The sequence below is a fragment of the Phaenicophaeus curvirostris genome, chromosome 28, assembly GCF_032191515.1.
Source record: "Phaenicophaeus curvirostris isolate KB17595 chromosome 28, BPBGC_Pcur_1.0, whole genome shotgun sequence".
In the NCBI taxonomy this organism is placed as follows: Eukaryota; Metazoa; Chordata; class Aves; order Cuculiformes; family Cuculidae; genus Phaenicophaeus; species Phaenicophaeus curvirostris.
Genome location: NC_091419.1, coordinates 4,723,371 through 4,750,407, shown reverse-complemented (window position 1 = coordinate 4,750,407; position 27,037 = coordinate 4,723,371). Strand labels below are relative to the sequence as shown.

At 51.7% G+C, this 27,037-nt stretch overlaps 2 protein-coding genes across 5 annotated transcripts; both read left to right on the top strand.

Moving 5' to 3' along the window:
• Nucleotides 1-303: 303 nt before the first annotated feature.
• Nucleotides 304-20,149, top strand: DPP9 (dipeptidyl peptidase 9). Of its 3 annotated transcripts, XM_069878013.1 has the most exons (22): nt 304-421; nt 2,014-2,101; nt 5,011-5,113; nt 5,210-5,264; nt 7,924-8,036; nt 9,034-9,207; nt 9,427-9,595; nt 9,756-9,869; nt 10,161-10,289; nt 10,792-10,853; nt 11,389-11,489; nt 12,889-13,066; nt 13,636-13,801; nt 13,907-13,986; nt 15,502-15,654; nt 15,876-16,011; nt 16,197-16,342; nt 16,623-16,769; nt 16,922-17,074; nt 17,834-17,976; nt 18,312-18,423; nt 18,836-20,149. In XM_069878013.1, the coding sequence occupies exons 2-22, from the start codon at nt 2,046-2,048 to the stop codon at nt 18,926-18,928; spliced, it is 2,583 nt and encodes an 860-aa protein (XP_069734114.1). In that variant the 5' UTR covers nt 304-421; nt 2,014-2,045; the 3' UTR covers nt 18,929-20,149. The 3 variants fall into 3 exon arrangements, with proteins under 3 accessions (XP_069734114.1, XP_069734112.1, XP_069734113.1); XM_069878011.1 differs by having other exon boundaries at nt 5,011-5,264; XM_069878012.1 differs by lacking the exon at nt 304-421 and adding an exon at nt 4,448-4,521 and having other exon boundaries at nt 2,042-2,101; nt 5,011-5,264.
• Nucleotides 20,150-20,216: 67 nt separating this feature from the next.
• Nucleotides 20,217-27,035, top strand: LOC138731885 (cathepsin L2-like). Of its 2 annotated transcripts, none has more exons than XR_011339219.1 (8): nt 20,217-20,958; nt 22,975-23,088; nt 23,233-23,355; nt 23,668-23,817; nt 24,570-24,794; nt 24,880-25,048; nt 25,126-25,344; nt 25,564-25,649. XR_011339219.1 is itself a non-coding variant. In XM_069878170.1 (8 exons), exons 1-8 carry the CDS (start codon nt 20,956-20,958, stop codon nt 25,661-25,663), a joined length of 999 nt encoding a protein of 332 aa, XP_069734271.1. In that variant the 5' UTR covers nt 20,217-20,955; the 3' UTR covers nt 25,664-27,035. The 2 variants fall into 2 exon arrangements, 1 of the variants encoding a protein (XP_069734271.1); XM_069878170.1 differs by having other exon boundaries at nt 25,230-25,344; nt 25,564-27,035.
• The last annotated feature ends 2 nt before the right edge of the window (nt 27,036-27,037 follow it).

The following is a 27,037-nucleotide window of genomic DNA, read 5'->3' as shown; positions in this document are numbered from 1 at the left end:
CTCCGTCCTCCCGCGGGCACCCCCCCCGCTCCCTCGCGGTGGTTCCGGCCACACCCGGCGGGCGGCCCCGCCCCGCATCAAAGCCCCGCCCCTCGACGCGGGGCCCCAACATCCCGCCCCGCCACTAAGCCACGCCCCTTAATATGAAGCCACGCCCCCTCGTTACGCGGCCTCACTCTGAGGCCACGCCCCTACCCCAACCCCCGCCCCAGTACAGGCAAGCCACGCCCTTTGACGCACGAAGCCCCGCCCCTTACGCACTAAGCCCCGCCCCCTCGTCCCGCCACTTCCGCCGCCGGGTGAGAGGGCGCGCGTGGCCGCCGCCGCCGCCGCCGCCCCGTTTCCGGGGCCGCCGAGTGTCCGGGCATGGAGCCGGAGTGACGGGCCCGTCGCCGCCGCGGGACCTCCGCCGACACCCGGGGTGAGCGCGGACCCGGGGGCGGGGTGTCTGGTGTCTGCTCCCCCCCGCCATGTGATTTGTAGCCCCGGTCCTTGCCCCCCCCCCCCATCCCACCCCAAGGGGGTGATTAAGGCAGGGGGGTTCTTTGTCCATCCCCCCCCCCAGGGAGGGGGTGATTGGGGCAGGGGGATTATTTGCCCCCGCCCCCCGAGGGGGTGATTGGTGTAGGGGGGTTCTTTATCCCCCACCTGGAGGGGGTGATTGGAGTAGGGGGCTGTTTCCCCCTTCCCCCAGGGATGGACACTGGCCACCTCAGCCTTTGCCAGAGCTCATCCTCTGTAGAGGGATCCCCGCCAACATATCCACCCTCAGCTGCTTTTATTTTTGGAGAAGGAGCTCTTAAAGCCGCCGTCTCTGATGGGGACACGTTCATAAGGGTTGCTCTAGGTGGCTGTGATGCTTTGGCTCTTCTGAAGGTCCCCACAGGCCTCTCGGGCTTCGCTGAAAAACAAGGGTCACAATTCCTGCCGGGCCTCTGATTCCTCCTCTCAGTTTTGTTCATTTTCTCTTTCTTAGCATTGGATGACGTTATTGTTCTTTTACTCTGGGATACATGTGAGCTGGGGTGGGTGGGATGAGTGCGAGATGTTCCTCTGAGTCATTAAAATCACAGAGTAACCAAGATTGGAAGGGACCTCGGGAAGCCTGTGGTCCAACCGCCTGCTCAGCAGGGTCAGCTGCAAGATCAGACCAGGTTACTCAGCATTCCTGCACATCGCTCCTCTTGCCCTTCATTCCTGCATTGAAAGTTGCTCTTAAATTACCGGATGCTGCTACTTCGTCCCTCTCTATTCTCTGCAGCTTTGGAACTCTGCTGCTGGGGCTTCTTTGCGATGCTTTGTCTCTCCTGTCCCTCTGTGAGTGTCAGTTTTGGAGGAGAAATGGCTCTTTGGGCAGACAAAGGGCCTCAGCGAAAGATAGTGGCAGGTCCTGGGTGTGTCGGTGATTCAGAGCATCGGGAGGAACAGGCAGAGATCTTTGTACTTCAGCATACTTGGGTAGAGAGAAGGATAGTGAAGGTAGCACCTTCCTATGCTCATGGAAAATGGGCTTGTGTGGTGAGCCAGATTCCCTCGTGGCATCAGGCTGAGGCAGAGGGAAGCAAAAGTCTGGCTGGGAAGACAAAGGTGGGGTTTGTGTCCCAGGTGGGACTGTGGCGCTGCTGGCAATGGGGCTGCTGACCCTCTGCCTGGCTCCAGGCGCTGTCCTGTGCTTGCAAGACCAGACCTCTGCTTTCTCAGTACCTGATACTTCAGAGAATTTCAGGAATTTGGGATGAAAGGAGAGCTCAGTGCTGAGAATTCTCAGCTTTTGAGAATGGTGTAGGAAAGAGAGAGAGGCCCCAGAGTTCACTGGGTTGCGTCGTTGGGGTTGTTAACATCCAGCCTGTGCTGGCAGAGCAGATTGGGGCTGCAGAGTGCAAACTGAGGATCATTTGTGCCTTCCCGCACAGCTGGAAATGTGACCTGCAGAGAATGCTTTTATACAGCCTTGTTCCACTGACGGGGGAGCTGCAGTTATCTGACATTTGCCTTTTCCCTCTTCCTTCCTAGTTTCCTGTCCTGCCCAGCTCGCTGAGTAGTTAATGCAGAAGATAAAGAGGGTTCGTCTGGAAAACGAGACTGCAGGAAGCTGGAGAAGGTATGCACGTCCTGATTATTCCCAGAGCCTTTGTGGACCTTTAGGTTATGTGAGACAAGAGCAATGATCACCTCTTGGAGGGAATGAGATTTGTGAGGAATCCCAGGTACATAGTTCTGCCCTGGGGAGCTCTGTGTCAGGAAGTGACTCAGGAAGATAACTCGCTTCACTGACTTCCCATTCCAGGCTTTACAGCTTATTCCCTGTGCCGATGTCCCTCTGCGCTTGCGTGTTGTCTGCAGACTGACCTGTTCCCCTGAGGAGGGCTTGGTGGATGTGTGCCAGCTCCATCAAACCTGGCCGGGCAGGGCAGGAAAAGCATGGAAAAGACCCCTAAGGGATAGCTAGATGGTTTGGGGAGTGGGGCAGCAGTGCTTCTTCAGCAACACTGAGTGGTGCCTCAGTGCAAGGACTGAAAGACGATACTTTTCCTGCAAGGTTTAAGCCTCAGGTGTGCTGTATTGCTGCTGAGGTTTTGAGACCATGTAAGAATAAGATGGTTAAATGTTGTCTTGATCCGTCTTGCCTTTGAGTAATTTCATCCCCGTGCTCACCCTGTCATTTCAGTTAGATAAGTTACTCCTGATACTTGTTTACTGACCTGTTTGGTGTTGCCAAAGGCTTGCATCATGTTGTCCAAGAGATAGCTGTGACCGTGGATGAAGCAACTGGATTTTCTTTTTACTCTGTGTAGTGTCAGGATCGAAGTTTTGTGAGGCTCCCGTGTGACAGCGGCATTTCCCAACATTTTCACCTAACTATGTGATGGCTGCTTCACTTTTCCCACTGCTTCACTTTGTTCCTGTGTCAACATCACCGGGGTGAGAACGGTACCAAGCTGAAAGTTGTGCCTTTTGCTTCCCTAGTGAATCATAAAACCATGGCAGCATCGCTTGGAAGGGGCTCCAGGCTCCAGCTCAGTTTGGGACAGCTGCCAGCGTTGCATTTGTGGAGTGCTCCGAGCCCTTAAAGCTGCAGCTCTCCCTAAGGAGGAATCGAGCTGGCTAAGACAAGCTTTGCCAGCTCGGGGAGAGTAACCTAGAGGTCAGGTGTCTAGAGCCAAAGCCAGATTGTTTTGACTGACTTGACCTACGATGGGATTGAGTTGAGAGAATTGTACCCAGGTTATACCACTCTGGGTCTTCCTGCCACACATTCCTGATGCTTCAGCCTTCAGATATGATGTTGCTGTAATAGAGACCCTGGGTGCAGGCAGCAGAGGCACAGACACGTTCGCAGTCTCAGGACATCCCGTCACGTTCTCTTTTTGTGGTTTCACTGGGCTTCCTGCCCAGCTTTGATTGGTAAATACTCTTCTCTATTCATTTTCAGGCTGTGGATTTACTACTGGGAAGGAGTTACCTGCAGATTTATTTCAAGACCTTGTTCTTGTGTTATTCCTCGCAAAAACACACATTCTGTACAGTTGGGCACTCAGCAGTTTGAAGAGGTAGTTCTGCAGCCCTTGTGCCGTCTGCCTGTAGTTTAAGGAAGTCCAGATGTACTTTGGTTTAGGTTTGCTCATCTCCTGCCACGATTGTGTAATATGTCAAACTAGGTGAGAACTTCCTTTTGGAGAGTTCATTAGAAAGTGCAGACTGGCAGGGAATCCTTGAGGAACACTCGGGGTTCTCCTGAAAAATACTCACAGTAGAAAATGGGCTGAGATGAGGGTTTTCTTGTAGTGATATAAATAACCATCTTCCTCCTCCTTCCCTTTGGTTCTGTCTGCTGGGAAAGGAATTGAGCATCTTGCCGAGGCTGATGTCTTCCTTTGTGTAATTCTTGCTTCATCCTTCATCTCGGGAGCTGCTCTCCTGTCAGAATGCAGGTCACCTTCCCAAATGACCCGTGGCATTCAGGAAACATCTCATTTGAAAATGTAAATCATGGGGCTGCTGAGGACGAGGCCTTTCTTGGTGTAATTGTTCATCACTGCTTTGCCTCTTCATGCTGTGTCAAAGCTAGTGATTCCATCTCTGTGAAGCAAACTTCTCCAGCCTAATTTTTTTCAGTAAACTGAAGTGGTTCTGGAATTCTTTGTACGTTCTTCCGAGTGCTCCCAAAACTACTGAGGTGTCCTTGTGGAGGGAAACCCAACTTCTCAGATGGGGTGACAGGAACTGGTTTCCCTGGTCCTGGGCTCATTCCTGCCTTGCAGTAGATTACATCATTGACCCTGGGCAAGTCTGTGAGTCCACCTCTCCCCAAATTAATGTTTGCTGTAGCTATGTATGGAGGCGTTTTGGTAGACTCTCATTCAATAACTAGGAAGCGTATGAGGAATGCGTGCTGCGTTTTGCAGGATACAACCAGGGTCAGTTATTTCTGTCTTCTTTCTGTTAGCAAAGACAGTCGTGCTATTTTCTTACTGATTTACCATCTCTCCTACTTCATTCCTGGCTGCGATAGCACTTCAGGTAAGTGAGGTGCTGTGCTTGGGCTTCAGCCTCTCTAAGTGGTGAAGAGGCTTTCCTGTAGGGCAGGACAGGGACTTCATTCTGGTGGCCTTCCAGGGCAGAATTTTTTGCCCTTACAATAGGTCATAACTTTGACCTATTCATCCAAATTCCTGGGGTGGTTTTCCCTTAAGTCAAGCTGATTCTTTGCACCAGAGTCTGCTGCTTGTGCTTTGACAGCTTCTTTCTGGAACTGGTCCCGGGAGAATGAGTTTTCTGAAGTTAAAATCTTCATTGACAGGATTTGATGTCAGATGGGAGATGGACTTTTCCTTTCAGTACATAAATGTATGTTTAAAATGTAATCTTTGAATGCAGAGAAACCTAGGATCTGGGGTTTAAGGAGTGCCTGTTCTCTTAAGCTTGTTGCATGCTTAGAGCTTTCTCTAAGCACCAAACTGTGCCTGCATGATTTTATGGCTTAATTTTCTCCTGTAACTTCTCCCTCAGTTTTTTGTCCAGTTCTGAAGGGGAAGAGAGGATGACTGCAGTGGACACGCTATCGGACAGCTCTGAAGTGGTCGAGATGGAGGATGTGCCTTCCCAATTCCAGGTGCAAAAGCATTCTTGGGATGGGCTGCGTGACATTATTCACAGCAGCAGGAAGTATTCGGGCATGATAGTGAACAAAGCTCCCCATGATTTCCAGTTTGTCCGGAAAACAGAAGAATCCAGCCCGCACTCTCATCGTCTTTATTACCTGGGTAAGCCAGCATGCCAGACGCCGGGTGTGAATACGTTACAGGAGAGCTTCCAATCCAAACGGGCGAGGAAAAGGATGAGGTGTCTCTCTCCGTTTGAGAGATTTCAGTAACGTTGCTCAAGATTTGCGTGCTCAATCTGTAGCGAAGCCTGGAAGTGAGCAGAGACCTCTGCGGTCCCAGACAAGCATTTAAACTACCACCTTTCTGCTCAGTGATGAGGGGAAGCCAGGTCAGTCCAGGTAGTGACGCAAGAGAAGGGATGTTCCTCAAACTCTGGACTATCTTGTGCTTCTGTAGCTTAGGAGAAATGGGATTTACGTGATTGATCAACCAGACTGACTCTCTAAGGAATTCACTGCCAGTAATTAGAACTTGCAGTGCATATTTAGTAGGTATTAATAACAGGATGGTGGTGTCCCCCTGCTTTATGAATTACCGTGCAAGCAGAATGCTTTTAAGAGGGAAGGAGAGGGGGGAAGCTAGGTGGGAATGAGCCATTAATGGTATTCACAGGGAAATATCCTCTTCCTTACAGTAGGATGGAGAGATGGTGAATGCTGTGTTGTACAGGTCCCTCATTATAGCTGGAGCTACAATGTAATTAGTGACAGAGTGGGTGGATTTTTAGTAACTGGATAGTTTTGTGGTTGGTAACACAACTTTATAGACTATAAAGAGTTTGTTGTGCTCTGGGGCATGAGCTGGTTGATATTGGACCAGTAAAGAAGTTGCCTGATGTGCAACTCCATACAGCAACTGCTCTCCTGGAGTGACCCTGCTCTTTTCTTCTTTTTTTGAGCTCTTAAGCATAAGGTCACTGTAGGACATCAGATGCTGGGCTTGAAGACTGATCTGTTTTGTCATTAAGCAGCCCTTGTGTGTCAGTGACTCCATTTGTTGTAGTTCCTCACACATTCTTGTGACACAAGTGCTGCTATAAAGGGCAGTATCCAGAGTTAGCGTATCTTTTCTTGTTGGGTCTGAACAGCGAGACTTGGTTTAAAGCTGGATTTCAGGACCAGGTTGGCTTTGATCGAGGTTTTGATCTGAATGACTGAAGAACTGCAGGTTTTGATCTGGATGACTGAAGAAGCAGCTTTAAAAGAAATGTAACGTTTCTTCTGTTGTGTGAAATGGCAGCCGGACCAGCTACCGGCTGGGCACGAGCCGTGTAGGGGCCACAACCAGGAATGGTGACACACAAGCACCTTATCAGCATTCTCTTCTTTAAAGAAGCACACAGGGAATAGAGCAGATTGAACCATTCTTTTGGATCAGTACCTGCCAGGTAACGCTGGGATTCTTCTCAGGAGTTCCTAAGAAAGGTGAACGCTGATTTTTTTTTCTTGTTGTGAGCATCTCTGAGCTGCATCCCTTGTGCTGTTCAATACTTGGAACCCATTTCAGCAGTTTGTAAGTGTTAAACGTGTGCTCCAACTGCCCGAAAGTTAAATAACACATTCAGGTTTCTATGTGATTCCTGCAAACCAAGGAGTGGGATGAAGGCTTCAGAAGAATTTTGCTGTAGAAGTCAAATACTTTTCTTCACTCGGAGCAAAGTTCATTGTCTTTTGGAGAGGAAGGTGATATTTTTCTTGTAAATGCTGATCGATTGTGGTCACCCTGAGGTCGCTGTAGAAATTACTGATACAGTAAGTAGAAAGGAGGTCCAGGTCAGAGTCACACGAGTGTCAAATGTGTGTGTCTATAGTAGTTTGTTCTATCTGCAGTTCTTTCTGTTTGGCCATTTTAAATCATTTTTGGGCTGTCCCCATAGAATTTCATGTACTATCGTGGCAGATGCTGCTTATATTAAACACCACATGCTCAGCACTTTGGTGTTTATGTATCTCTGAGGATTATATGCTCACATATTGCTCTGCTTCCTGAGAACTTATTAATATTTCAGTTTTAATTTTATGTGACTGTACTGCTGGGTCAACCGGGCTCAGAAATCTTTGTTCTGCACAAAAAATGTGCTGGGTAGGCAATATCAGGGTACAAAATTCTGATTTAGGGAGTCTCTACAGCGTACGTAGAGGGCAAGTTCACGGTCTTCAATTTTGTTGAAACTGCTAGAATCTTGTGTTGGGATATTTTACTTTTTGTAGTCGTTTTGGAAATTGGATGAAGGCCAACTGTGTATTTGACAACCGCAGTCCGAGGCGTGTGTAAAGTCACAGGGGCTTTTGACTGTGAAGTACAGCTTCACATTTGGACTCTCCACAGCCTCCAAGCTTTTTCTGTCCCTCTTGCAGGCTGGTGTGTTGGCCGGGATGAGGTCCCTGTAGCAAATTTCTGGCTGAGAAACCTGGAGAGTAATGTTGAGTCACCCATCCAGGGAGTGGCTTTTCTAGAGTGGCTCTAGGGCGTGGGTTGAACAGTCCACAGAGGAGAGTTGGATGTAACTAGTTCTGAAGAGGCTGGTTAGTGTTTAATCCTGCTTAGGGAAATTTCTGAATAAATGAATATCTAAATTTGAATAATTTAGGTATTATTCTGTCATTGAACTGATTGTGGCTTGGGAATGACGGCTCGTGAAAGCCTCCGGACAGCCCCAACTCCTCTGTTATGAGGCTTTTGTTTTGCACTTTGCCCTTGGTCATCTCTGTCCTGGCTGACCAATCCTAAGCGAGTGGTGCTTTTGTTCTCCTAACAGGAATGCCATATGGTAGCCGTGAGAACTCCCTTCTTTACTCAGAGATTCCCAAAAAGGTACGGAAGGAGGCCTTGCTGCTCTTGTCATGGAAGCAGATGCTGGATCACTTTCAGGTAAGCCAAGGAATGAAGAGCCTGGGAAACCTACCTGGTGCTGTGGGGCTGGAACCGTGGCTATGGCTCTGCATCGAGGTTATGGCGTGACAGCAGATAAGACCTGGAGAATGGTACTGGTGGGAACGTTGTGTTGAGAATAGCTTTGCTTTTAATACAGGACAGTTACTTGTGTGTGCAGTGGGGTTGTCAGTGAGCAACATCCAACAGCAGTGGATGCACAAAGCAAAGGCTGATCTAGCAACGTGGGCTCTCCACGAGCCTCAGTGTTGACTGCTGGGCCAGGGCACCTTTCTTCTGGGTGCCTGGGCTGCTCGATGTTCTCTGTGGAGTGCCTGCCATCTTCCCTGCTTTTAAGGAAGTTGGGGAAGTTGAATTTAATGTGGCTTCTGCCTACATTCTATAGCAAGTGAACCAGAAAGGGGATGAATTTTCCCCTCCCCGGTGTCCTACCTTAATGTCCTTTGTCGCTAACAGCATTGAAGAAGAGGATTGTGGAGGGTGTTGGTCTTTCTTCCCTGCTAAAAAGTGCCTAGTGGAAAAGAATTTAGCTGTCATGACCCTGTTTGGATTGCTAGTCCCCTTCAGGGTAATTCAAGATCCCCGGAAGAGCTTTTGTTTGCAGTGTCTGACATGGAAACTGTTTGTGAAGGCTGTAGATAACGTCATTAAGTTAATTGACTACATCGATTTGCATAAGCAGAGCCAGTGCAGCTGCCCTCAGCTCACACTGGAGTCCCAACTGCAGGAATGACAGAACATCAGTTCATCACTTTTATGCAGAGGGAACTTTAGGGCGTGCAGTTGGCTCAGTCCTCCTGGGCTGCGTCTGTATGGCGGTTATGGGCCTATATGGCAAGACCACTGTCTGGTTTGGGCTGGTAAGTTGTAGTTTGGGCATTTTCAGACTAGCTGGTGCAAGTTTTGGAGCATTCCTGTTCTCTGAATGCTTCTCTTCTTGCAGAGTCTTTCAGATTTTTCTTTCCTTTGATACTAGGCAACACCTCACCACGGGATGTATTCTAGAGAAGAGGAGCTCTTGAGGGAACGCAAACGACTTGGTGTCTTTGGTATAACTTCGTATGATTTCCACAGAGAGAGTGGCCTATTCCTCTTCCAGGCCAGCAACAGCCTCTTTCACTGTCGAGATGGGGGCAAGAATGGTTTCATGGTGAGTCTGCTAACAGTTTTATGACTATCACCTGAAAGAGACTTAATGGCTTTGATTGGAGGTGCTGCACATCCGTTTCATTATGGTCCTTTCCACTGTGTCCTGTCAGGACTGTGTTTGCTGTCATTCCACGAGCTGTGCCATATCTGTGGTTTAGCCCCTTAAGTGGGAGGCTGGAAGGTGATTTGTACAGAGCTCTTTGTGTGTCTGTTGCTGTAGGTGTCTCCAATGAAGCCTCTGGAGATCAAGACGCAGTGCACAGGGCCACGAATGGATCCCAAGATCTGCCCTGCCGACCCGGCCTTCTTTTCATTCATTAATAACAACGATCTGTGGGTAGCAAATATTGAGACGGGAGAGGAGAAGCGGATGACATACTGCCATAAAGGTAACGGGTGTTTCTTGCCATATTCAAAAGGAAATGCGTTTTGACAGATTTGGGCTGGAAGGGCTCATGTCTTTATGGCTTATTTCTTACAAGTACATTCTTTTGGATCAGCTTTTTCCAAGGATATATAAATAAAAACTGGTTTTTTTTACCTCTCCAGGTCTATCCAATGTTCTTGATGACCCCAAATCTGCTGGCGTGGCTACTTTTGTCATTCAGGAAGAGTTTGATCGGTTCACAGGCTATTGGTGGTGTCCCACAGCTTCCATGGAAGGTCAGTTGGTGTTCTGCTCATCAAATTCTGACACCGTCACTGCTGCCAGTCCCTGCTACGAGGGATATTTTGAGCAAGGTTTTCCTTTTGGCCTGGGTTTGGCCTGTTTCTGGGGAGGCCGCCTGCAGAAAGAAAGCATTGAGAAATGATAGTTGTGATGAATATCTGCAGGTGGTCACGAGGAGCTGTGGCCGTACAAGAGGTGTGTACTCTGCACTCTGCCGCAGTGCTGTAGGCAAGTTGGGAACAGCTGGAAAACACTGCAGCAAACATGCTTCCTGTCTGCCTTAGGTTCAGAGGATTTAAAAACTCTGCGGATCTTGTATGAGGAAGTGGATGAGTCAGAAGTGGAGATAATTCATGTTCCTTCACCTGCCCTCGAGGAGAGAAAAACAGACTCCTATCGGTATCCCAGGACAGGTAAATGAAATACCGTGGTGTTGCTAATGCAACTCTTGACTCCTGCTGGCAGCAGCAGTGGAATTCGTGCTATAAACTTCGCATGATTAATCTGGGTACTTACTAGGATGTAGAAGCTGCTTGTAAGCGTTGAGACCTAATTGAGTCTCTGAGTCCAAAATCTGCTGGAAGAAAGGAACGGGATTTAAAGTTCAGCATAAATGAAAGAATTGCTGAGAAAATGGAGTATGTCTCGTGGCATATCGAGGAATGCATTTTGAATCCTGTCTTTCCTCTTCCTCCTGAGAACATGCACGGCCAACTAGGCAAGGCAAAAGTAAACTTTCCCCATGCCCACAATGACTCGTGATTACAGCGGTGTTTGCTCACAAACATAGTGTGATATTTGAACATTCGCACACAGCTGTTTCAGTAGGACTGGGGTCAGTTCTTTAGAAGCTGTTTTGTGTAAAACATAAAGCGTTCGAGCTGATCATCTTGGTATTCTTTCACTCCTTTGCAGGCAGCAAAAACCCCAAGATTACATTAAAATTGGCAGAATTTAAAACAGACAGCAAGGGGAAGGTAAGTGATAGCAGCTCAGAGTGGGCTGTTGCACAGGAGGGTTGGCTGCTTGTGAAGATGCCTAGAATGAAGACAAGGTCTCTAAGAAATCTGAGATAGTGTTAGCCTTTGTTTTTATCCTTTTGTAACACCTGGTTCTATAAGGTGTTTATCCCAGAAAAACTTTAAAATGGTAAGAAGTATTATTCTGGCAGAAAAGCAGCTGGGAGAGGGGCAGGACACAAGAAGCAGGGTTATCCTGGCATAGACCACATTGTCAATAATTGAGCAGTAGGGTTGAAACCCCATCTAATCCTGGGCTTCAGTTCCTGGCTGTATTCTTGTCTGTGGCTGAATGCCAAAATTATTTTGCTTTGAAGCTTGTTTTTCCTTTCTCTTCCTGCCATTCATACGAAGGCTTGTTTCTCCCGGCCTGACCCTTGCTGGTGCCAATAGTTAAACTTCCTTATTCTCTCATTCCCCTGAGCTTCTGTAGGAGGAGGTGAGGAGGTCTGTTGACAGTCTGATTTGATATTGGACTTTCCTTTTGCTGCAGATCGTGTGCGCTCAGGACAAGGAGCTGGTGCAACCGTTTGCTGCGTTGTTTCCGACCGTGGAATACATTGCCCGTGCTGGATGGACCCGAGATGGCAAATAGTACAGTTTTTCTTTCAAACTAATGCTCCCAAGAGCTTCCCTGGCTGAACCATTGCAGGCCCTCGGCGTGCTTTCTGTTGTAGTTCAACACAGTTCAACACCACAACCTGGTTTTGATTTTCAAGCCACGAGTGCCAGAAATGGCACATGAGTCTTTGGCCTCTTCAGTGTTAGAACATCCTAGAAGTAGGAATTAATGAAGTGTAGACCAGAGTGACAAGCTGTGGGGTTGAAGTCCCAACCAGAAAGTTAAATGACATTGATACATTAAGCAGGCAGTCAATTCTTTTGAATTGAAGATGTTTCGCACAAGTACAATGTGGTTCCTGCTGAGAGTGAGAATGTACCATGAAGTTTTATCATGTTCATTGATCCAGTTTGTGAGCAATGCCAAGGGTATGGGCAGTTTGTGTGGTGCAGAGTGCTTTATGTGGGGTGTAGAAGGGGAAGGATTTCTCTGGGGCCAGTGTGCTCCCGTACCTCGTTGTAGCCTTGCCTGAAGGGTTAGGGAATTCGCACCAATCTGATTGGTTTGAAATTTTAAAGCTCTTAATCTTTTCCCCCACAAAATCTGGCTTGGCTAGTTTCTGTCCTGATCAAGTTAAGGTGACTTAGCTGTCTTTGAAGATTGCATTCTGTAACTCATCATTAATTTTCTGCTCTGGAAACTAAATTCCTAAAGCTTTACAGAAGGTAATCCCATAGGTGATTCTTCTGTTCTGCACCAGAGCTTATCTAAATGTGCTGAATATATCAGTTCTGAAATCCACAGCCACCGAGATGCTGGAGGAGAACTGGCTCATTTGAAAGTCTGTCTTAATGATGAAACTTCCCTTGATGCACTTCCAGGCCTTGGGGTAGCCTCACTTGCAGTGGTGGCTTGCCATCTGTCATGGTGAGAGGCCTGCAGTGCAGCACTGCTTCAAATGACTCTCCTTGGAGAGCAGTGAGGCCGAGACCGAAGCGACTCCTTCACTTGGCAGTTGTCTTAGGTCTGTGCCTTTCCCCGCTAGTGCAGCGTGCGATGAGAAACCTACAAATGGATCGCCTTACGAGCGGTTGCTTCAGCTCGTTAGGAGCTTGTTAGAAGACAAACAGTGCTCTGCGATGGAGGGGTTGTCCGAGGAACAGTTACATTCTGGAGACAGGGTTTGGTTAGCCGTGGTCCCTTGGAAGAGCAAATCTGTCAGGCATCTCATCTGAACGATGCCCCTGTGAGACACCAGAGATGTCTGGCTGAGCTTCTAGGTAATTAGAAAGCAGCAATGATGAGAAAAGCTTGGCATTCAGATGCCTAAAACCTTTCTGCCAGTTGAGGGGAAAGGGCTGCGTGTTCTGAGTGTTAGAAAGACACATCTATTTTGTGGTACTGACATTCACCTCCACCTTCTTTCCCCAGTGCCTGGGCTATGTTCCTAGACAGACCTCAGCAGCGGCTGCAGCTAATCATTTTGCCTCCAGCGCTCTTCATCCCAGTCCCAGAAAATGAGGAGCAGCGTGCTGAATTTGCCAAAACTGTGCCAGAGAATGTCCAGCCATTTGTCATCTATGAAGAAACCACTGATGTGTGGATAAATGTAAGAGGCTCGGGGCTGGGAGGAGAACACAGGCTGCCCCTTCCTCCCCCACAGTTAACCATTTTCCTGTTGGCTGAGTGTCCAGTCTCTGCTCCAGCAGGCTGCTTTGCTGCTCAGCAGTGCGAGATTTGGTGTTAATTCAAGGGGTTTGGAAAGCCACAAGAAGGGCTTTGATGCAGTCAGCACTAAAAGAGATGAGAATCCCACCGTCTTGAAGTTGGAACTGTTTGTTTAATTCTTGCTAACACTCTGGGTGAACACAGACGCTTTGAACACTGACATTCTTGGATGTAACATTGCCATTTTTGGGGACGGGGGTTACAAGATTAAATAGCTTTTTGAAGCATGAGCAACCCTAACCCCTGGGATTCATACTGATAGGTAACATAGAGGGCAAGGAATAAACTTCAGCCTGTTAAGATTAAGCATCTAGTTTCATCTGGTGGGCATGGAAAGCCCAGAGCACGCTATCTTCCGCGTGGACCCAAAGTTTCTTTGTGGTGATGGGAAAGAATGGAATGACTCTGCCCTAGCTGCTCATCTGAGGTTTCTTTTGCCTTGTGTGACAGGTTCACGATATCTTCTATCCTTTCATCCAACCGGAGGGAGAGGAGGAAGAGCTCTGCTTTATCCGAGCCAACGAATGCAAAACAGGTTTCTGTCACCTGTACAGAGTCACTGCAGTCCTCAAGCAAGGCAGCTACGACTGGGTCCAGCCCTATGTCCACAGCGAGGGTAAGAGCAGCCCTCAGCTGGCATTTCAGCTTTGGGAGCTTCTCTCTAATTTGCTTGTTGCCTCTTGGGGAAGGCAGTGGCTTATTCTTGTGTTATTTCTTCTAGATGATTTCAAATGTCCTATCAAGGAGGAAATTGCCTTGACCAGTGGGGAATGGGAGGTGTTGGCGAGGCATGGATCGAAGGTAGTGTTTATTTTTATTCTCTCTTGCAGTGTTAGAGCTCAGCATTGTCTGCCCACAGTCCTGGCCTGTGCCCTCTGTACGCCTGGGACCAGCTAGAACTACTTAAGCTTCATTTTGTTTCCTTTTTATTGCTGCCTCCTTCCCAGAAGTGCTGTAGTCCAGAGCGTATTGAACTGATTGCCGTTTTAATCGGACTTTAGATTGCTCCTTAGGTAAATCCCATGAGCGAGTCAGGCTATAAAAAAGGACACAAATCCGAGGTTCAAGAGCAACAAACAACTATTTTGTGGAGAAGCTTGGGATTACTGCCTTTGCCAAAGCATTTTAACCCCAATAAGTACTTGGGAATTGGAAATATGTCCTAGTGCTTAGAGTGAACTCTGGGTCTCCAGCTGATTCCCAGTAAAGCCTTTAGAAAGAAGGCAGCTAGGGAGCATAGAGCAATTTAGAATATGGAGAAGCTATATCTGTTATTGGCTGCGGAATAGCCAGAAATGAATTTATATTAATCTTGTAGAAACCTAGTTCCATTTTTGCTTCAGGTATTAACTGAGTCTGGTCTTTAATGCTCTTGGGTGATTTCTGTCAAAATAAAGACCTTGTCTGTTCCTTTCCAATTAGTCTGGATTTTCACTTCTTGCTTTTTAAACGGCCTACAGCTCCTTGCATTTGGTTTCTGCTGCTTTTCCTCAGTCTGCAATTAACCTGCTGTCCCTCCCCATGTGGATTCTCGCTGTACATGCTGTTGATTTTGGCCACAGCTCTTCCCTGCATGTGTTATGGCTAAAATTGTGTTAGCAGCAATTATTTTGATGCATTTGTTGCTCCACAGGGCTCTGCCCAGTTTTCCTGGCCAATTGAGTTGGATATTTTTTCTGTCTGCTCTCCACAGAGATCTTCAAACTGCGGGTTAGCCAGAAATAGCATTTGGACACTGTAAGGTGGAAAACAGTTTGGTTACTGTTGCTGGATCAATGCAGTATTTAAAAGCCGTAGTCTCTCTTCCTGGCTGGCCCAGTGGTTTGTAGAAGCAGCTTCATCTGGACATTAAAAACATATTTTAATGTGGCTTGAAGTTTGATAGCGTTGGAGCCGTTAGACTGATCCTTCCACAGATGGGAATTCACTGTCATGACTGCAGGAAATAATATACGTATTCCCTTATAACCCAGCTGTACTTCGGGAAGGCGGCATATTTAAGGACAGAATCTTCCTAGTTTCAGCTCTGGGGAGCAGAGCCCAGCTCTTTATGCTCGTTAGTAAGCCAACACTTTGAGTCTCTCGAAGCTGGGATGGTTGTGACTTCGTTGGGCTGTAGGCAGTTCTCCAAGCGCTGCGTATGTGCTCTCAAGACCCTTGCCAGCAGGCGCTGGGTGCAGTCCCAGAGCTGCGAGCCGGCTGTCGTGGTCTGTTTGTGTGTGTTAAGCTGGCTCTGCCTGGGGACAGACTGTTTTAACTGGCAGAGGAGCAGGAGTTGTCAACCTCCTGTCGCTGAGCCCTCTCTTCTCCACATAGATCTGGGTCAACGAGGCCACGAAGCTGGTGTATTTCCAAGGCACAAAGGACACCCCGCTGGAGCACCACCTCTATGTAGTCAGCTATGAGTCTCCTGGAGAAATCGTGCGGCTCACCACACCGGGTTTCTCCCACAGCTGTTCAATGAGCCAGGTTTGTTGCTTCCTTAATACAAGACACCCTTGTCTCCCGACTGACAGGGGTCCTGGCTGGGAATGATAATGAATCGTGACCGGTAATAAGTCCTGAAGTCTTCTTGAAGACTTTTTTTTTGTCTTGGTTGAGATGTAGGAGTTCTCATCTGAGAACTGCGTGGAGCTGAGATGTGGGAAGTGAAAGACCTTGCTCCCCTAACTCTTCTCTCTCACCTGTAGAACTTTGACATGTTCATCAGCCACTACAGCAGCGTCAGCACTCCACCTTGCGTGCACGTCTACAAGCTCAGTGGCTCCGATGAGGACCCGCTCCACAAGCAGCCCAAGTTTTGGGCTAGCATGATGGAGGCAGCCAGTAAGTCCCATGGAACGTGCCAGAGCTAGATTTTGGGTTTGATGCTCCTACTGCAAGTGGGAGCCAAAGGTGATGGAGAGGGAGGTGGCTGAAGGCATCTTCAGTGGGTAGCTTGGCCTGGCTGGGTAGGAGGCAGAGCTCCCTGCCAGCTCCTGCATTGTGAGTGTCTCTGCTTCCTTCTGCAGGTTGTCCCCCAGATTACATCCCACCTGAGATCTTTCACTTCCGCACTCAGTCAGACGTTGAGCTCTATGGAATGGTCTACAAACCTCATGATGTCCAACCTGGGAAGAAGCATCCCACAGTTCTTTTTGTATACGGGGGGCCTCAGGTAATAATCTAGATTAACTGTTGGTGTTGGGCATGGGATTGTGCTTCCCTGGGGCTGAGCTCGTGCATCAAGACTTGTGATAGCAGTGAGCACTGGACCTCTGTTCTGACCCCTGCTTCAAACCTCAGATGATTTTTCCAGCATTTAGTCTGACTTATGTGGCTCCGACTGCTCTGTTAGTGGCTGCTGTCCAGCTGAGGATGCTACAGAGTGGCACAAACAGAGGGAGGCACTAGTAGGCAGCTGCTCAGCTCTGAAACTCTTCCCCCTACTCCTGCAGGTGCAGCTAGTGAATAACTCCTTCAAAGGAATCAAGTACTTGCGGTTAAACACCCTCGCATCGCTAGGCTATGCTGTGGTAGTGATTGATGGAAGGGGTTCGTGCCAGCGAGGACTCAAATTTGAAGGGGCTCTGAAAAACCAAATGGTAACGTACTTTTGTTGATGAATCTCTGCTCATTTGCTCTTTCTAATGCTGCCTGCCTGGCTGTGTGTTTCCTGTGAGTGTTGCTTTTGTCTTCTCTATCTCAGGTTTTTCCATTTAGAAAGACTCGCTTGAGCTCCCTTGTTTCCTTGTAGGGTCAAGTGGAGATTGAGGACCAGGTGGAAGGTTTACATTACGTAGCACAGAAATACGGGTTCATCGACTTGAGTCGGGTGGCCATACACGGCTGGTCCTACGGGGGCTTCCTCTCCCTCATGGGTCTTATCTGCAAACCCAATGTCTTCAAGGTGAGTCTGGACGTGGGGCTGTCATCTTGGGACACGGCGCGCTCAGCTTCTGTCTCACTCCTGGCACGTGGAGTTGGCTTTTGGGCTCGATATTTCTGAAGGATGGGTGAAAAAGACCCGTGGTCCTGCCAGTAGCTGCTGGCTGCAGCTCTGCGTTCTACTCTGCTGCAGAGATGAGGACAGAGTTATTTGCCGGGGCTGCCAATGGAGTACTTAGCCTAACATCAGATGGGATGATTGATGTGCTATTCCTGATCCCCTTCCTAAGACCCTAGCGCAGTTTCTGGATCGTTCCACATTTCCTTCTTGAAGAGGAGAAGCCCTTGTGCAGGAATTTGCCTCATTGTGACTATAAGAGGAACAGCATAAGGAAGAATCATAGCATCATAGATTAGTTTGGGTTGGAAGAGACCTTAAAGATCAGCCAGTTCCAACCCCGCTGCGATGGGCAGGGACACCTCCCACTGGATCAGGGGCTCCAAGCCCCATCCAACCTGGCCTTGAACCCTTCCAGGGAAGGGGCAGCCACAACTTCCCTGGGCAGCCTGTTCCAGGGCCTCCTCACTCTCATAGGGAAGAAATTCCTCCTTATGTGTAGTCTAAGAATCTGGGGTTTGTGTGCTTTTGCTGTAGAAGAATTCTGGTCGGAGTGACAAAGTCCAGAGCCTGTTCTTCCTGCCTCTTCAGGAGAAGAGGGAACACTGAGCTCTTTAGCACGTGATAATCAAGGCTGTCTCCTGCCACCTCTTTCTTTGACAGATTGCTATAGCAGGTGCTCCTGTCACAGTCTGGATGGCATATGACACCGGCTACACTGAGCGGTACATGGATATCCCAGAAAACAACCAGCAGGGTTACGAGGCGGGCTCTGTGGCATTACACGTAGAAAAGCTTCCCAACGAGTGAGTACTGGGGCGTCGAGCTGATCGGCTATAAACCCGCTTCCAGGTCCTGCCTGGGGCCACCAGCTGCACCCCTGCTGAATCCCAAAAGAACGGATGGATTCGGATGCCATTTAATTTTAACTCACGTGGTGGAAGGTTGCTGCCTTCTGCTGCAGCCCGGGACATGCCACTCCAGCCCCGTTTCCATGAGCGGCTGAGGGCCGTTCGTGGCCGTTTTCTGCTCTGGCTGCCTGTCCTTTGCTCCGTTTTGCTTTGCCGACTGGCATCATTGTTGAGACCCGGTGCAGAGCTTTCCATGGGGTTTCTCATCCAATCTTTCATCCCACCTCCAGGCCAAATCGTTTGCTGATCCTCCACGGCTTTTTGGATGAAAACGTGCACTTTTTTCACACCAACTTCCTGGTATCACAGCTAATCCGGGCTGGAAAACCTTACCAGCTCCAGGTAGGAGAAACAAGAGTGAAGAGGGACAGTCACTTAAGTCAGGAAAGAGAGTTTTCTGCTCTGCTCTGGGGGCAAGGGGAGGGTGCAGGCAGATGCTTCCACGTCTTGATGTGAGGTAGGTAGCATTAGGTGCCTGGTTGGATGCTGGGGGGTGGCCGGGAGGTGGCACTGTGGCTGTTTCCTCTCTGACTGGGCTCCTGCCCTCGCCTGGAACTTTCCTTCCCTGAGCTGCCACTGTCTCTTGACTGGTGGCAGCAGAGGAAGGTGACTCGCCCAGAAGCCCAGCAGCTCCAGAGCCTCCCTGGCCCCTCTTTGTCCTGCTGGAGGCTGGGATGAGGGCAGAGGGCTGATGTGAGGGAGGGCTGTCTGTGCTGCTCCTGCTGAACTGCCCCGTCTCTCTGCTTCTGTCCAGATCTACCCCAACGAGAGACACAGTATTCGGTGCCCTGAGTCAGGGGAGCACTACGAAATCACGCTGCTGCACTTTCTACAAGAATACCTCTGAGAGCACAAGCCTCTGCAAAGCGGACACTGACAGCTCACCGTCCCCTCCCGTGCCCTGCTGCTGCCGCCTCCCTCGACAGCCATCGAACCCAGAGCGCAAACGGCTGCGTGCCTGCCTCGGGCTGGGTATATCCCCCCCACAAAAAGCGAGGGGGGAGGCTGGAGGGCACCTTCCCTTTGGACAGTGCCACCTTCTTTCACTTTCCAAGCTGGAAGTCTCGCCCTGCTCGGCTGCTCGCCCTCCTCTTCTCCTCCAGCCTGGCTGTAACGCTTTTTTTGCTGCTACTCCCTCTATCCTGGGAATCAATGGACAGTGGTCCGTCTCCCAAGGCTGAGGTTGGTGTCCATCTCTCTCTCCCTCCCATCCTTTTCCCCTTCCTGCTGCACCTCTGCAGTTCCCATACTCTTACCTGCAAGAACTCAGTGCCTGTGTTGGAAACGGAAGAGCCGAATCAGCAAGCTGCCTTAAGCCAGGAGCGGGAGGGACGAGGGAACCACCTTTTGTGTGGAGCCCTGGGGGAGCTGATGGCGACTGCTGCTGTGTCCTGGCCCTGCTGCGACAGCGTTGGAGCCCTGGGCTGTGTGCAGAGCGCTCTACGCGACGCTAGCCTTGTCTATCTTCCAGTTTAATTTTGCAGAGCAGATGGAGGAAGCGGCTGGGGTCGCTACCTGCGCCCCCTGCTCCCTTTCTCTAATGGCCGCTCACAAGCAGAGTTGTGCCAACGACCGGAGCTCCTCTCTCCAGAGAACACAGCAGCAGTTGGGGTTTTTACGACGCGAGCTGGGGGATATTTATGCAAACCCTCCCTCCCTCCGTTCTCTGTGCTGCCTCCCGCTCCCACCTTCTCCTTCCCCGGCGCCCTGAGCTTTCGGATGTGCACTGAAATTGGCTGTGCTTCAGTTCTCTGCGGGTCAGTGACTGCTCCCCGTGCCCGTCTACTCAGCAAGCGCTCTCTTCTGGTTTATATTTACCTGGTCAATAGGAACTGCAGTTCTGGAGAGGGGGGACTGAGCAATCGCGCCTCAGGGGAGCACGTCCCCCCCTTCAAGCCAAGGGTTCTGCCAGGGGCAAAAAGGAAAAAAAAAAAAAACAAACCCAAACGAACCACGTTGACCCTGGAGTATTTTAAGTGCGTATTATGAAAAGAAAATATTTTTATGGATTCTTATTCTTTTATAATTGAGTGTAAGATGTAGCGACTCATTAAAATATTGGAAAGAGGCTGGCTGGTGTTGGTGCTGGAGCGCGGGAGAGGGCTCGGGAGGAGGGACCGGCAGCCGTGTCTGCTGAAAGCAAAGCGCTCTCTTGGCTTTCTGTGCCGAGTAGTGGAGAGAATATTAAATCCCTGACGTTTCTCAAGGGAAGTATGATCCAAGCAATTGAAGATGCAGGGTGGAGGGTTGGAAAGCCTGGACCGTGCTGTTAGCTCTGCCATGGAGGCTCCGTGCGACCTTGAGTCGGACAGCTCGTGCTTGCGAATCCTTCTCTTCCTCCCCCCGCGCCCCGATTTCCGAGGGGGATGCAGCTGCTCCCAGCCGAGCGCTTCCAAGCTCTCGCAGCTCTGATCCCACGCTAGAACACATGGAGCTGCTTCGTGCAGGTGCTGGGCCTGCCTGTGCTCGCCCTCTTGAGCTTAAATCTTACAAAACCTGACCTTGCTCTTTGCCTTCCTCTGTGAGAGTCGAGCATTAATTAAAGCGCTGTTAAATGCCCTGTGGATGGGAGCTGGAGGCTTCTGTTTTAAATGCAAAGCATCTTGCAGCCCGCAGCGTTTTGCTTTCTGCATATTCGTTACCCCCTTCTCATCCTTGTGCCTAAATAATTGGCTAAGCTCTCACACTTGTGGTTTTGGCTGCTACTGCGCACCCTCTTGAGTAACTTCTGGTGCAGCGTTTGAGGTCGGAGGGGCGGAAAGGAGCTGGGATGGAGGAAGCTGCACAGCTCTGAAGTTTCCTTGAGAGAAAAACCTGCTGACAGAAAAGTCGCTCCCCTTCCTGCCACCTTTAGAGCCGGGTGTGTGCCAGCAGATGGTAAGATGCTTTATTTGGCTGGGCTTGTTGCTTTTCAATGTGAACTGCTTCCTGTTCCAAAAGAGCAAGCGTTTCTTAAAATGACTGCAATGCACTCTTAATATTCTCTCTTCTAGAAGAGTTTAGAGATCTGTCAGCTCCTTCGATCCTCCAAGCCTGCTTCTGAGGCTGTAGGATCGTTTGACACCATAAGAGGGGCTGGATTTCTTCTTTTGGGGACTGAGAAGCCTAAGACTCATTACCTGAGAAATCACCTTCTGCAGTCCTGAGCTTTTCTGTATGGAACAGGCTCTGCTGGGGATTGAAATCCAAGTGCTGCGGGAAGCCCCTGCCGAGCTCTCCTGTGGGAAAGGTGATGGGAGGATGCAGCGCGGTGCAGCTGGGCTCGGGGCATCTCTCGCAGATGGAGGATTTGCAGCTGTAGCGAGAAGCTGAGTTAATTTCCTGAGCAAGCAGTAACGGTCGGAGGAAGCAGCCGGCGTTGAAACGGGTGCTGGGGAAACCGGAGGAAAAAAAAGGACTCTTCCTCAAGAACTGGGATTAAGCACAAAGTGGCTGGGGAGACGCTTCTCCCACGAAAACCCAACATGTGGGGCTTTATTTACAAGCAGAGGATGTGGAGGGAGAGCAGATGTTCTTGGTGACTTGTTTTTGAAACAAAAGCACAGCTACAAAATTAGCTCGGAAAGATGCTTGAATTGAAAGCACCGCCATCTCCATTCCCACAGTGTGTGGAATAAAGGTGTGACAACGGCTTTCGCTCTTGGGAAGCCACTGTCACTGGAAAGTCTGTGTTTGGTGATGAGGAGCATCTCGGGCATTTGATCTCCCTCCTCTGCCGTGCGGAATAACTGAAGTCACTCAGCAATCCCCGAGTCCATCAAAGGCGGGTGCGGGGTGCGGGGTGCGCGGCTGCGATGGGAGGAAGACAAATGGCTGGGGTGGAGGGGGGCTGGCAAAGGGCTGCATGCGGCCTCTGGCGAAAAGAAAGGGTGTAAATTGATACTGGAAAATCCTCGCAGAGGTATTTTGGGGAAGCACACGCACGCGGGCATCCTGCCGTCGTACTGGGACAGATGCGAGGCTTCAGTCATCGTCACAGAGCAGCAGCTCCTCCACCTCTGTAGAAAAGCCTCTTATCATAGAATTATTTGGGTTGGAAGGGACTTAAAGCCCATCCGGTTCCATCCCTGCCATGGGCAGGGACATGTCCCGCTCGATCAGGCTCTCCAAGCCCCATCCAACCTGGCCTTGAACACCTCTTATCTGCAGTTCCAGCTCGAGCCCCTCGCTCCGAGGCTGCTGCAGCTTCCTGCTGGTGCAGGTTGCTGTTAGCTTTCAAGTGAAAACAGCTTCGTCCTGGCCCAGTGGCTGCGGCTCTTGCTCCACTGAGCTCTCCTCCTCAGCCTTGAGACCCACAGCTGCTCCGGGTTGGAGCTTGGGGGCCGTGTTGTCACTAGCAAACACGCAAACCTTGATCTGGAGGGGTCCAAGTATGACCCTGCCTTCCCTTCTCATCCTTTTGCTTGGGGCTCAATCCTGCTAGGTGCAGAGTCCCCAGGTAGGGGTGATACCTGTGCCTCCTGTCAAGCAAGGAGAGATGCTGCTGGGGGAAGGAGGAAGGGAAAACCCATTCTCTAGGGAGCACAGTGGGGCAGGGAGTGGGGACAGCCAGCGCCATCCCTGCTCTTCTCGCTGCCCTTTCCTCTGTTTGCCTCGTGCAAGCTCTGCCCTCTCGCAAAGCTGCTCGTTCCTCACCTAGAGAGGACAGTTAATGCCACCCAAAGGATGGCTAAGGCCTCTTAAATCTCCTGCCGAAACAGCAGCGTGGCCGCACAGAAGGCGATCCAGCCGAAGGAACACATCAGCCTCTCTTCCACCTGCTCTGTTTGCGTTTCTCTGCTTCCCCCTCGCCTCTAATCCAGGCTTGGAAAGACTCATCCTGGCGCCAGCCCTGGCTAAAAGCCATGGGGCTCAGCCCGGGATCCCCTGACCTCGCTCTCGCCGTTCCCCTAGTTGGACACCGTGGTCGTGCTGCTGGCCCTTCTGGGCTTCTCCGCAGCCCCAGACCCTGCCCTGGAGGAAGCCTGGAAAGGGTGGAAGAGCTTCTATGCCAAGGAGTACCCAGGGGTAGGTCCTGTTCCCCCCCACCTCCTGGCACACGCTGGCTCTGGGGGCGTCTCCCCCGTGTCACCTGTGTGCACCCACCCCGTCCCGTGTCCCCGTGCGTCTGGGGGGCATTTCTGATGCTGCTGTTGCTCTGCCCCGTGGCAGGAGGCCGAGGCGACCCGCAGGGAGGTCTGGGAGAAGAACCTGAGGCGCATCCAGCAGCACAACTGGGAGCAGTCACGGGGGCAGCACGCCTTCCGCCTGGCCATGAACCACTACGGGGACCTGGTACCTTTCCTGGGGACCCCTCCCTGCACCCAGGGCTCAAGCATAGAATGGTTTGGGTCAGAAAGGACCATGAAGGTCATCTATTCCAATCCCTTTGCAGTAAGACATCCCTATGTCTTCAACCAGATCAGGTGGCTCAGAGCTCCACCAAACATGATCTTGAACGCAGGGATTGGGTTCCCCCCAGCCCACTTCTCTGGGAGCTGCAGGTGCTCCTGGGGCTGAGCTGCATCCCAAGGGTTGGTGGGGAGTCGTGGTAGTGCTGGCCGGGCACTGGTGGCATCACATGAGTTTTCCCTTGACAACCTGCAGACAGATGAGGAGTTTAACCAGCACCTGAACGGCTTCATCCCAGCACAGCGAGAGGAACCGATGCTGGTCTTCCAGGCATCAGCAGCTCTGAAGACCCCAGCAGAGGTGGACTGGAGGGCAAAGGGTTATGTGACGCCCGTGAAGGACCAGGTGGGCATGGAGCAGCGATCCAGCCGAGGCTCTGTGATGGGTATCGGGACTCTGTGCAGCAGAAATAGCCAGCAGTATCCTCCCAAACACCAAAAAAACCCTCTGGGCAACCCAGAGAAGCAGCTCCCGTAATTTTGGCCACTGCAGTTTTGCAGTTGAGGAGATGGAGAACAGGGCTGGAGGTCACAGCATCCTCGAATTTGCACCTTGAATCCTGTGTTCAGTTCTGGGCCGCTCACCACAAGATGTTGAGTCTCTGGAGCGAGTCCAGAGAAGAACAACGAGGCTGGTGAGGGGGCTGGAGAAGAAGAGGAGCGGCTGAGAGAGCTGGGGGTGTTTAGCCTGGAGAAGAGGAGGCTGAGGGGAGACCTCGTTGCTCTCTCCAACTCCCTGAGAGGAGGTTGTGGAGAGGAGGGAGCTGGGCTCTTCTCCCAAGGGACAGGGGACAGGACGAGAGGGAATGGCCTCAAGCTCCACCAGGGGAGGGTCAGGCTGGACATCAGAAATAAATTTTTCATGGAAAGGGTGATTGGTCCCTGGCAGAAGCTGCCCAGGGAGGGGGTTGAGTCACCTTCCCTGGAGGGGTTTAAGGGACGGGTGGATGAGGTGCTGAGGGACATGGGTTAGTGATTGATGGGAATGGTTGGACTTGGTGATCCAAGAGGTCTTTTCCAACCTTGTGATTGTGTGATCCCTCTCTGGTGGGTTTCGGGGTGATGCAGTGACCCCTGCACTGTCCCCATCTTGCTCAGGGGCGCTGTGGGTCGTGCTGGGCGTTCAGTGCCACAGGAGCTCTGGAAGGGCTCGTCTTCAACCGGACGGGGAAGCTGGTGGTGCTGAGCGAGCAGAACCTCATCGACTGCTCCCGAAAGCTGGGCAACAACGGCTGCCACGGTGGCTACATGACCCGGGCCTTCCAGTACGTGCACGAGAACGGTGGCTTGAACTCAGAACACGTCTACCCCTACACGGCCACGGTAAGGGACGGCGGGTGGCTCTGGGGATGCAGCAGAGTGATGCCGCTGGGTCGCAGCCCCGGCTTCAGCCTCTCCCTCCTCTCAGGACACCTCCAGCTGCCGATACAACCCCCTGGACAGGGCGGCCAACTGCTCCACCATCTCGCTGGTGGCCCCGGGCAGCGAGGCAGCGCTGGAGCAGGCGGTGGCGGCCGTGGGCCCGGTGTCGGTGGCGGTGGACGCCAGCAGCTTCCACTTCCACTTCTACAAGTCGGGTACTGCCTCGCTCTTCGTGGTGGGGATGGAGACCCTGAGGCAGGGTCAAGGGGATGGCTGCTGAGCCCTTGTTAAGCCCCAGCGTTTCTCCAGGGGGACCAGGATCCACCACCCTGCTTTGAGCTAGAGAAGAAGCAATCGAGGCCAGCCCCCAGCTCACCCCGGCTCTGCTCTTCCCAGGCATCTTCAGCAGCGCGTTTTGCAGCCAGCGGGTGAACCACGGGATGCTGGCCGTGGGCTACGGCACGAGCCGGGAGCAGGGGCGCAACGTGAGCTACTGGATCCTGAAGAACAGGTAGGGGCTGAGAGCCACCCCGAAACCCACCACCCATTCCACCCCTGTGCATGGGCTGTGTCCCCTCCTGGGGTACTCGGAGCCGTGCAGAGGGACATGACAGGAACCTCCGTGTCCCATGGGCTGCTCTGGCTCCTATCCCTGTCTCACTGGCCCTACGCGAGGGTGGTTTCCGCGTGTGGGATCACGGATGTGCCCGCTCTCCATCTCTTCCTGCAGCTGGACAGAGGTGTGGGGCGAGCAGGGCTACGTCCGCCTGCTGAAGGACGCCGGCAACCGGTGTGGGGTGGCCAGCCAGGCCAGCTTCCCCGTGCTGTGAGCCACGACATCTCAGCCTTCCTGGGTGTCTCTCCCCATCCCGGCTGCCTCCGTCTGGAAAGGGGCTTTGGTTTGTGCGTGCGCTGAGAAGCAATTAAAAGGGGCACAGCTGATGGCTCCGTGCCTGCAAACGGGGCTGGGCTGGGGCTGGTGGCAGAGGAAAGGTAGACATGGCCGGTCCTTGTCTTGGTTGGCGATCGCAGAGTCACAGAATAGTTTGAGTTGGACGGGGCCTTAAAGATCATCCAGTTCCAACCCCCCTGCCATGGGCAGGGACGTCCAACCTGGCTCCATGTCCCCACAGCTGCCATCCCTGTCTCCAGGGCTCCTGTCCCTGTGTCCCCATGACCCTGTCTCTGTGTCCCTAGAGCCCCTGTCCCTGTGTCCCCAGGACTCCTTGTCTCCATGACCCTGTCCCTGTGTCCCCAGGACTCCTTGTCTCCATGACCCTGTCTCTGTGTCCCTAGAGCCCCTGTCCCTGTGTCCCCAGGACTCCTTGTCTCCATGACCCTGTCCCTGTGTCCCCAGGACTCCTTGTCTCCATGACCCTGTCCCTGTGTCCCTAGAGCCCCTGTCCCTGTGTCCCCATGGCCCCAGTCCCCACAACCCTGTCCCTGTGATGTGGGGCTAGTCACCTGTGTCCCTAGAGCTCCTGTCCCAGTGTTTCCAGGGCTCCCGTGTCTGTCCTCAGGGCTCCTGTCCCTTTGGCCCTATGGCTCCTTGTCCTTGTGTCCCCACATCTGCCATCCCTGCCTCCAGGGCTCCTTGTCTCTGTGCCCCAGGGCTGCTGTCCCTTTGTTCCTATGGCTCCTGTCCCTGTCCCCAGGGCTCCTGTCCCTTTGTCCCCATGGCCCCTGTCCCTATGTCCCCAGGGGTCCTGTCCCTGTGTCCCCAGGGGTCCTGTCCCCATGACCCTGTCCCTGTGTCCCTAGACCCCTATTCCTGTGTCCCCAGGACTCCTTGTCCCCATGACCCTGTCCCTGTGTCCCTAGACCCCTGTCCCCATGACCCTGTCCCTGTGTCCCCAGGACTCCTTGTCCCCATGACCCTGTCCCTGTGTCCCTAGAGCCCCTGTCCCTGTGTCCCTAGAGCCCTGTCCCCATGACCCTGTCCCTGTGTCCCTAGAGCTACTGTCCCTGTGTCCCCAGGGGTCCTGTCCCCATGACCCTGTCCCTGTGTCCCTAGAGCTACTGTCCCTGTGTCCCCAGGGGTCCTGTCCCCATGACCCTGTCCCTGTGTCCCTAGAGCCCCTTTCCCTGTGTCCCCAGGACTCCTTGTCCCCATGACCCTCCCCGCGGCGCCGCAGGGGTTAAACCCCCCCCGCCTTCTCCCCCGCCACGCCCAAGATGGCGGCCGGCGGGGCGGCGCTGGCCCC

Excerpts from the sequence above, each read along its gene's own strand:
- DPP9 (XM_069878011.1), top strand. The coding sequence starts at position 2,046 with ATGCAGAAGATAAAGAGGGTTCGTCTGGAAAACGAGACTGCAGGAAGC. Across the intron at positions 9,208-9,426 it reads GGGGCAAGAATGGTTTCATG|GTGTCTCCAATGAAGCCTCT; the intron begins GTGAGTCTGCTA and ends CTGTTGCTGTAG. Across the intron at positions 18,424-18,835 it reads GAAAACCTTACCAGCTCCAG|ATCTACCCCAACGAGAGACA; the intron begins GTAGGAGAAACA and ends GCTTCTGTCCAG.
- LOC138731885 (XM_069878170.1), top strand. Across the intron at positions 23,356-23,667 it reads TGAACCACTACGGGGACCTG|ACAGATGAGGAGTTTAACCA; the intron begins GTACCTTTCCTG and ends GACAACCTGCAG. Across the intron at positions 24,795-24,879 it reads TCTACCCCTACACGGCCACG|GACACCTCCAGCTGCCGATA; the intron begins GTAAGGGACGGC and ends CCCTCCTCTCAG.